The 10,311-nt window shown below is 41.2% G+C and overlaps 1 protein-coding gene across 1 annotated transcript in view; it reads right to left on the reverse strand.

The window, feature by feature from the left end:
* MRPS31 (mitochondrial ribosomal protein S31) overlaps positions 1-9,739 on the reverse strand; it is a 40,718-nt gene extending 30,979 nt beyond the window's left edge. Inside the window, exons 1-2 of the mRNA XM_032150740.2 lie at positions 9,434-9,739; positions 5,271-5,558 (exon numbers count right to left, since the gene is read on the reverse strand). Coding sequence (XP_032006631.1) covers positions 5,271-5,558; positions 9,434-9,558 — 413 coding nt within the window. The 5' untranslated portion in view covers positions 9,559-9,739. The remainder of the gene's footprint in view (positions 1-5,270; positions 5,559-9,433) is intronic.
* Between the last annotated feature and the right edge of the window lie 572 nt (positions 9,740-10,311).

Genomic DNA, 10,311 nt, shown 5'->3' on the forward strand with positions numbered 1-10,311 from the left:
AGAATGATACATTTCATAACAATGGTTTCCTATATAGTTATACTCTCTAGCTTTATAATTTGAAATGTTCTAATTAATAAAAATTGTGGGGGAGCCTCTGTCATTGAATAATTTTTACATACAGGGATCTTTCTTCATATATTTTAACAATGTAAGGAGAACTTGTTAAAGTATCTTTTAACAATCTATTCTATCCTGTAATTAAAACGATTTCATCAATACGAACTTTTCCCCTTCATAACATTCTGTACTTTTTAAATTTCTTTAAAATAAACTGTATGACATACAATTTCAGAAAAGAATTCTGATGAGGGAAAGAAACTACTGAGTGGATAAATTGGCACCGCTTTTGGCAGGCGACTTGTTGCCATATATCAAAGGCAAAAAAAAAACATGCACATCTTTTGACCTAGCAATTCCACTTCTAAGAATATGTGTTTAAAGAAAATAAACAGAAAAAAAAAAAAGAAAGAAAGAAAGAAAATAAACAGCTGGGCGTGGTAGCTCATGCCTGTAATCCCAGCACTTTGGGAGGCCAAGGTGGGCAGATTACTTGAGTCCAGGAGTTCATGACCAGCCTGGACAACATAGTGAAACACCGCCTCTACAATAAGAAAAAAAAAAAACTAGCCAGGTGTGATGGTGCATGTCTGTAGTCCTAGCTACTCGTGAGGCTGCGGTGGGAGGATTGCTTGAGCCCAGAGATAGAGGCGATTGTGCCACTGCACTCCCGCCTGGGGAATAGAGCAAGACTCTGTATCAAAAAATGAAAGAAAAGAAACAAATTTGTGGAATTTGAAGGATACTGCATACTCCAACCTCAAGGCCTAAGCAGTTCTATCCTCTATGCCCGAAAAGGAATTCATCTTTCAGATATCTACATGGCTTTATCCCTAATTTGATTCTAATCTTTGCTCAAATGTTACCTTATCAGAGTTCTTCCCTAATTATTCTTAAAAATAGCACCTCTCCAGCCCCCTGATTCTTTTTTTTTTTTTTTCCACCCAGGCTGGAGTACAGTGACACAACCACAGCTCACTGCAGCCTCAACCTCCTCAGCTCAAGCAATCCTCCTGCCTCAGCTTCCTGAGTAGCTAGGACTACAGGTGCGTGCCATCACACCCACCTATTTTTTTTTTTTTTTCATTTTTTGTAGAGACTGGGTCTCACTATGTTGGCCAGGCTGGTCTTAAACTCCTAGACTCAAGCAATCCTCCTGCCTCAGCCTCCCAGAGTGCTGGGATTACAGGCTGTGCCTGGCCCAACCCCATCACTCTTATTTTTCTTCATGTTTCACCACCTGACATGGTATAGGCATTGTGTGTGTGTGTGTGTGTGTGTGTGTGTGTGTGTGTGTGTGTGTGTTGTACATATATCTCCTCTCCTACATCCCTCCCCCCATTTTAATGTAGGAAGCAGAGACTTTGTTTTGTTCAATGTCCAACCTCTAGCACTTTGGATGGTGTGAAATATAATGGCAAGCGAAAGTTGCTGAATGAATAAACGATCTTAAACATAGCATCATTTCATACTAGTGAAACACCAGAAATAATCTAAATTTCCACAGGGATCAATTAAGTGAGTAATAGTTAGCTGATGCCTTCCAAATGAATCAGGTTAAGAGGAAGTTAAAGCAGATGCTAGAAATTTTGGTTACTGCTGCATCACCAGGGACATTCTTAGGTTCCACTAAACATTCAGACCCAAAGGACCACTACAGGTGACACCTGGCCCAGTCCATTCAGGAAGATGAAAGACAGAACCACAGCAGGCCAGCAGGGCAGCCTTGGGTCTCCTTCTCAGTGGGAGTTATTGTAGTGTTCATGCAGGTGACACTTCACACAATCATCTTAGAGTAAGGATATGAGATCTGCAAGCTGCCTGGCTTACTGCCCCACAGGAGCCAGTTTCTCTTGTAACAAGGCCACATGCAGTTTCCAGGGTCCCTGCAAAGGACATGCAGTAAGAATAATCACTGCATTTAAGTCCTAAATATGATATCCCCATCAGGTACCCGTAGTTCTCCCAGGTCAGATGCAATCTATGAATTAGGGGTCAATTTTGTCATGACAATGTTGCCTATAATATAGCTGAAATTCTACAGTTATCAGGTACCAGATGTACTGATAAGCAGATTATACTTTCAGAAAATAGTGACAGCATTACTTCTGGTTCCACATGCCCTTCCAAAACATTGCCATATATCCATCAAGAGGGAGATCTATCTTCCCTCCCTGAAAACCAGGGGAAAATTTGTGACTGCCTTGATGAACAGAACAAGATAGAGGTAACACACTGCAACTTCTGAGGCTCGATCAAATAATGTGATACAGCTTTCACTTCCATCTCTCATGACATTTGTCTGTGGAACCCAGCTACCAGGCAAGAAACCCAGGCCACGTGGAAAGGCCACGGGTAAGTGTGCTGGCCAATAGCCCTAGCTAAAGCCTCAGCCAACAGCCAGTATCAACCACTGGAAAAGGGCCCTCAGACGATTCCAGATCCCAGCCCGGAATCTACCTTAGCTAAAGATGAGTAGAGAAGACACAAGCTCTCCACCTGGGACCCTGGCTCCCAAACTGTGTCCTAAGGTACTCTGGGGCAGCACAGGAAAATACAATCATGTCAATAATGATGTAAACTAGGCAATTCACAGTAACATTACGGCAGTCCCTTCATATCTGCAGGGGTTGGGGGAGGTGGGGCCGTGGGATACGGGCATTGTTTCCGGGAACAGCTCTGGCCCCCACCAGGATGGATGCACAAGCCCCTTATATAAAATGGCAGAGTACCTGCATATAAGTAATGCACATCCTCCGAATACTTTTAAATTATCTCTAGATTACTTATAATACCTAATTATGTAAGTAGTTATGCTGTATTTTTTTTTATATTTTCAATCAGAAATTGGTTGAATCTGTGGATGCAGAACCTGCACATACAGAGGACCAACTGTATATTGCTCCATTCCTATCAATGACACTATATCTTTGTCAAGATTGTTTCTCAGGAGTGGTTGTGATAAAAACAAATATCCCAGGAAAATCAATGTGGAACAAGGGTAAACATGGTAATGTCCAATCTTATTACAAGGCTAGGTCATTAAAAAGAAAATACAACTTTCTCTTGGCTCACTTTCTCTTGAGACACCCGCCCTGGAACCCAGCCACCATGCAGGGATAAAGCCCAGCCCACAAAGAAAGCCACATGTAGGTGTTTCTGCTAATAAGGTCTCAGCTGACAGCCAGCATCAACTGCCAGACCTATGAGTGAGCAAACTTCAGACAATTCCATCCTCAGACTTCTAAGTCTTCCAACTAAGGCCCCAGACATCACAGAGCACAGATTGGCCTTGCCCCACTGTGTTCTAGTCAAATAGCTAACCCACAGAATCTGTGAGCATAATGAATGAATGTTTTATACCACTAAGTTTGGGAGGTAGTGTAGCCATGATAACCATATCAATGAAGGTTCAATATTTAATACAAACAAAGAAAAGCAGTCTATGTATGAAGCAATGATGACAGTACCTCATGAAGCAAAGATCATGACTAACCTAATCCCGTGCACCTAGGAGTCCTTGAAAAAGAGGGAGGGGAGGAAAAAAAATCATTAAAAGACACCTTTTTAAAACTCAAAACAAATGTACCTCATTCACCAGTCTTTTGATGTGGGACCAAAGCCTCTTCTTTGAACATAGGACCACTGATAGATGTTCTAAGACACATCTTTTATATACATCACACCCATCCTCCAATATTTTCGATTTTAGTTTAAGTGGAAAAGTGGAGCAAGAATGTAAGAAAGCTTACAAAGCAATCTAAGTGTATGATCTTCCCACACATGTATGTTTGCCTCACTCATACCTAATTGGAAAGAAAAATTTTAAATGACCTTTACTGACTCTTTCCAAAGCATTCAACTCACTTTACCATTTCTGTAATTGTTAATTCAATTATAATTATAATAAAGAGCATGATGGGTCACAAATAGGTCTAGGAGCATTAAAAATGCCATTCCTGAAAAGTATTTATATATGTTTGTATTATTTATTTCCATATATTTATATATAACCGTTTTGTTTCTAAAAGCAGGAGGAGGAGGAGGAAGTACCTATTATGGGTACTGATAGTCTGAATTAGCTTACTCTACTACCCAATCATACTTTCTAGAGGTATTTTTGATATAATGTAGAAACCAAGAAGTTCCATTAAAATGTTAAATCAGTCTGGGAAACAGAAGACTATTAAAATCTGTTTGTTCTGGTAAGAGAAGTCAGTGATGAGTATCCTAAAGCCACATACCTTACTACTTGAATTAATGACATCATTGAAATACATCATTACATACCACTAAAAAAAATACTGCCATTTAACCTACCACACAATCCCAAGTATCACTGATTGCACTTAGAATTAAATATAATACTCTTTTGATAAACACAAATACTTTTAATACTCTGAGGAAACTACTAAGAAAGCTGAAAGCACTGATAGGTATTGATCAAGGGAAGTCATATAAAGCAGTTGTAATCAACATGCTAAAACTTTATTCCAGAAATCTTTAAAATGGAAAATTTTAAATAAGCAAGTCCTTTACAGACAATAAGCTACCTTCAAATCAAGATGTAAATGATATTGTTAATTAACAGCTTAAAGAGGCAATTACACAGCAGTTAATAACACTGATAAATATGTAATAAGTGTGTGAAATTCTCAATGAGATCACTTCTCCTTTCCTTTCTCTGGATTGTGTACAGATATCCTCTTGTTATTTAAATATAATACAATAACAGCATTTCTCAAGTAATTATTATTTTGTTGTTGTTGTTGTTTGAGACAGAGTCTCGCTCAGTCCCCCAGGCTGGAGTGCAGTGGCACAATTCTTGGCTCACTGCAACCTCTGCCTCCTGGGTTCAAATGGTCCTCCTGCCTCAGCCTCCCAAGTTGCTGGGATTACAAGCACGCACCACCACGCCCAGCTGATTTTTGTATTTTTAGTAGAGATGGGGATTCACCATGTTGGCCAGGCTGGTCTCCAAACTCCTGACCTCAAGTGATCCGCCCACCTCGGCCTCCCAAAGTGCCGGGATTATAGGTGTGAGCCACCATGCCCAGCCTCGAGTAATTATTACAGTCCCTGTGTTTACAAGCTGATATTTATTCTTCATTAATTCAACATTTCCCAAGTACTTGTATTAAAAATATTTTTTACCAAAAGGAAAAGCTTACTGGAGTTTCAAACAACATTTGAATTACAATTAAATTTACCTCTTCTTTGGAGCATATGCTGTAGCTCTTTGAAGCCTGCCAAGTGTAGCTTCCAAACTTTTAAGTGGTCTTCTTTTGGGGGGCTTTGTTGTTCGTACATTTACTGTGCTTAATTCAACTTTCATGCCCTTAATAATGCCTAACAAGTCCTTTTTCGTATTTTCCTTTTCACTGTCTTGGCTCTCTGAAGTCTCCTTGGAAGTCTCATCAGTTCGAATAGACTGCTTATCTTTCTTGCTACAGATCACGCTGTTAGTGCCAAAATATCTTTGGATATTATTTTTTGTCCTGGAAAGATGCATCAAAGAAAAAAATGAAAAATACAATGCAGTCTACAATAAAGTAAAAAACTTACTTACAATAAAGTAAAAAATTACGTATCTAAAATTTTTTTTCAATTCAAGCCCTTTCCATTTGCTTTTTTTTTTTTTTGAGACACAGTTTCGCTCTTGTTGCCCAGGCTGGAGTGCAATGGCACGATCTCGGCTCACCGCAACCCCCGCCTCCTGGGTTCAAGCGATTCTCCTGCCTCAACCTCCCGAGTAGCTGGGATTGTAGGCATGTGCCACCACGCCCAGCTAATTTTGTATTTTTGGCAAAGATGGGGTTTCCCCATGTTGGTCAGGCTGATCTCTTTTTATAATTATTGTTAACCATAATAGCAGCAACTTATCATTTATTAGCATATACTACATGCCTCATCTTGTGTAATATACTTTATTTACATTTCTCATACCCACACTAACTCCCTAAGATCTCTATTTTGCAGATAAGGAAACTGAAAATCAGAGAAGTCCCATAGTCATGTAGCTCACAGCTCACTAAGAACTAAGACACACTGTGTGCCACAAATAAGTAGAGGTGTGTTGACATATTGATCACTTGGTCCTTGGGGTGGCCAGGGGAGGTCTGGGGGTGCTGGTGCTCCCAAGTCTGTTCCCTCCCTCCATTTACCCCAGGGTTCGGTAGAAAAACACTGACATGGTTAATAAATGACAATTTATTATTCTCAAACCCAAATGTGACTGACTGCAAGTCCTTGCTCTTAACACAATACCTCTTTAAAAAGTTATAATTAAACAATACAAAAATAAATTTCTATCAATAAAGATTATTTCAAAAAAACTTTGAGTGGGTGTTATCTAATCTGATCAACATTCTCATCGAGCTACATGCTACTTAACCCATAACCATTTGTAAGGTAAGCTAGAATGGAACAGAAAAGAGAATAATCGATGACTAGAAATGTCATTTGTGCTTTCTTCACCAGATACATTTATGAAAAAGGACAACACAAATGATTACATCTATATTAGACTCATGCAAAAAGATTTCCTAATTCTAAGTAATCCAAATATCCAATTTTATTCTGTGGGGTTAAAAACTTGTTTTGGTATTTGATTATTGAAGAACTTTCAAAACTCTGAATGTGTTAGTTTCAGTAAGAGGGTATATTAAAAAATTATTTGTTAAATATAGTGAATATCTACTCTGTGGTGGGCACTATACTAGGTACTGACAATATATAGTAAATAAGAATTTCATGGTCCCTGCCTTTATGAAGCTGATGTGCTATAGCACTGCTTCTCAAACTTTAATATGCATAGAATTTTTTTTTTTTTTTTTTGAGACAGGGCCTCACTCTGTCAGGCTGGAGTGCAGTGTTGTGATCTCAGCTCACTGCAGCCTCAACCTCCCTGAGCTCAGGTGATCCTCCCACCTCAGCCTCCTAAGTAATTGGGACTAATTTTTTGTAGAGACAGGGTTTCACCATGTTGCCCAGGTTTGAATTCCTAGGCTCAAGCGATCTGCCCGCCTCCCAAAGTGCTGGGATTACAAGGTGTGAGCCACCACACCTGGCCCACAGAAATTATCTATGCTCCTTGCTAAAACACACTTTGGTCCCACCATAGAATTCTGAATCAACAGCTTTGTCCAGGAGACACTTGAGAATTTGCAGTTCTAACAAACTCCCAGGTGACGCTAACGCTGCTGGTCAGAGGACCATATTACACTAGCTATGTACGTTACTTAATCCTTACAATTTAACAGAATAGGTTTCATTATTCTCACTTTACAGTACAAACTGTTGCCCACAGAAGTTAAAGTAGTGGTTATGAACCTCTAGAGGTTATACAAATCACACAGAGAGCTGACTTAAAACACAGTTCTTAGTTTGGAATTTAACATTTTAACTAAGACCCCAGGTGATTCTCATGCAGGTGAGCTCAAGAGCCTGTATCAGACTCTGGGTTAAATATTGTATGAAGTTCGGCTGGGCGTGGTGGCTCACGCCTGTAATTCCAGCAGTTTGGGAGGCGGAGGTGGGCGGATAATGAGGTCAGGAGTTCGAGACCAGCCTGGCCAATATGGTGAAATCCAGTCTCTACTAAAAATACAAAAATTACCAGGTGTGGTGGTGGGTGCCTGTAGTCCCAGCTACTTGGGAGGCTGAGGCAGAAGAATGGCTTGAATCCGGGAGGCGGAGGTTGCGGTGAGCCGAAATCGCGCACTGCACTCCAGCCTAAGCGACAGAGCGAGACTCTCTCCCAAAATATATATATATAGTATCAAGTTCTTAAAGACAGAAAATGGCAGCCACAGGTTAAGGATACTTACATGAAAGAGAAAATGGCAATTTCAAAAAATGCTGAAACTATTTGATCTGCTTATGGAAACGTCAGAGGCTACCAAATCAGGCACTTTAAGAATAAAAAACCAACTGCATAACTAATATCCTCATAATCAGTACATAGGACTCTCATAATATTCAATATATATTTAAGTACAGTACAATCTATTTAAGAAAATGGTCATTATTTTACATTTAAAGTTACTATTCAAGGTATTGTAATAGAAAGGTGGTCATCAGGGGAATGAATCTCACATGTAATCTTTACTACACTGTTTTCTTTCAAGACTGCTATCATACCACAGAAAGCAATCTACGTTATAGGAAAATCACGTCTAAGTAACTCCCTAGCACTAAAAATAATAAAACTCTAGACCTAACCTCCCACCTGAGTTTGTTTCCACTGACAGCATCTCATCAGTACTTCAAATGCAACACCTTCAACACCACATTCAAGACTCCTCTTTCAGACTGACTTTCCATTTTTCACACTTTCTATATAAAAAGGCTCCCTAACATAAACAGGTATTTTTTGTTTTCTAAAATTATAATATATGTAAAAATCTTTCTCAAGCCTGGCTCCGCATTCTTCTGTTAACATTAAGGATACCCTAATACTCCAACGCAGCCAGCTGAAATTTTTGCTATCTCTGACCACCCTCCCATTATCCCATGATGTCACATCCCTTTAATTCTACCTGTGCAATGTTTCTCCTCCATTCAGCTGGTCCTTCCCATCTTCACTGCCACTAACCTGCTTCAGCACTGTACTTAACCAAACTGCCTTCTGAGTGTTAACGCATGGAATTTATGCAGTGGAATTAGGTTTTCATAATAAAGTTCTCGGAGGATAAATACCAAAACCAAGTATGCCGCAATTCCGTTTTTTTCCTGGCTAACTTCAACCAGTGGTCCTCCTTCAGATTTCATCAGACTTTTCCAGAAACGATATCCTGAGTCTCCCCTACAATTGTTAGGTGTCCCTATTTGCTGCCCCAGCAAATAGTCATTCATGGCGGCTGAACAGTGTACTCTGTGCTTACCTACACTATCTCAGCTATTACTTCACTACGTAGCACTTGAATTGTCTACTTGCTGGAACTACACGCTCCGTGATGGCAGGACTGTCTCACTTGGGGTTTACAACCAGTACTGGCACGCTGTTTTTCAAGTGTTTCAGTAATGAACTAAAGAATAAAGGAAAACAAATGACACTATTAAATAAATCTTGGGAGGCAAAAGATAAAAATCTGGGTAAACTGACAGGAGATGATGACAAGAGGAATGAGGCGCGGCGTGTAGTAGAAAGAGCACAGCGACCAGGCTTATAATCGTAGCTCTGTTTTCACGCACACTATGACCTTGGGCACGTCATCTTTTCTTTCTAGGATTTCTCTTTCCTCAGATTTAAAGCAATAGCTTCTAAGACCCAGCAGGTAATAACATCGACCCCAGGAAGTCGGAGGATGTACAGAACGGGGCACGGGGTTGCCTGAAGACCTACGGGGCCAAGAGCGCTGAACTGCGGTACCTGACTGTTCCGTGCCGAACAGCGAGTAGCATAATCGCAGCCGCTGATGTCTCCGGGCTTCCAGAGGACGAAGGGTGGCGGGAAAAGGGGCGAAGAGGTAGGAACGTCGAGACTCTAGGAAACATCGCCGAGACACAAAATGAACCAAGAACACAACTGAAACGGTGCGTCCCGCTGCCAAACACGTCCCCGCCCTCTCTTCCGTTTCCGGCCTGGCGCCTTCCTCTCCCTTTGCGCTCCGGTGGGCAACAGGGGCGGGTAACTGTGTTCCGGACTCGCCCGCGGCCGTGGGGAGCCAGCTGCCTCCAAGCGACCCCACCCACCCCGCGATTGTAGTCCTAGAGGCGGAGTCCTCGCCAGAGTTCAGCAACGGTTCGCTGGCCGAGGCGGGTCCCAGACCGGCGAACCGGACAGTGGAGGGCGTGACCAGTTGTGCAAAAACTACAGATGGTGCCAGTGAGATCAGTCTCTTCTTTAACAGACAATATTTTGCGATGTTTGGAGGGAAAGGGACTACAGCGTTCACCACGTTCTCAAAATGCGCCATGGCCACCAAAGAGGTTTAAAAAAATTACTAAAAGACCTGCTGCCCGATGAATTAGCGTTTCTTTTCAGTCTTTATTCTTGATGTAGTCAAAATGATACATAGGTTTCACTTTTCAAAAATGGCTTTATGGCCGGGCACGGTGGCTCACGCCTGTAATCCCGGCACTTCGGGAGGCCGAGGCGGGTGGATCACTTGAGGTCAGGGGTGTGAGACCAGCCTGGCCAACATGGTAAAACCTCATCTCTACTAAAAAAAAAAAAAAATACACACACACACACACACACACACAAAATTAGCCGGCCATGGTGGCGGGCGCCTGTAATCCCAGCTA

This window comes from Hylobates moloch, unplaced genomic scaffold, assembly GCF_009828535.3.
Source record: "Hylobates moloch isolate HMO894 unplaced genomic scaffold, HMol_V3 SCAFFOLD_4, whole genome shotgun sequence".
Classification (NCBI taxonomy): domain Eukaryota; kingdom Metazoa; phylum Chordata; class Mammalia; order Primates; family Hylobatidae; genus Hylobates; species Hylobates moloch.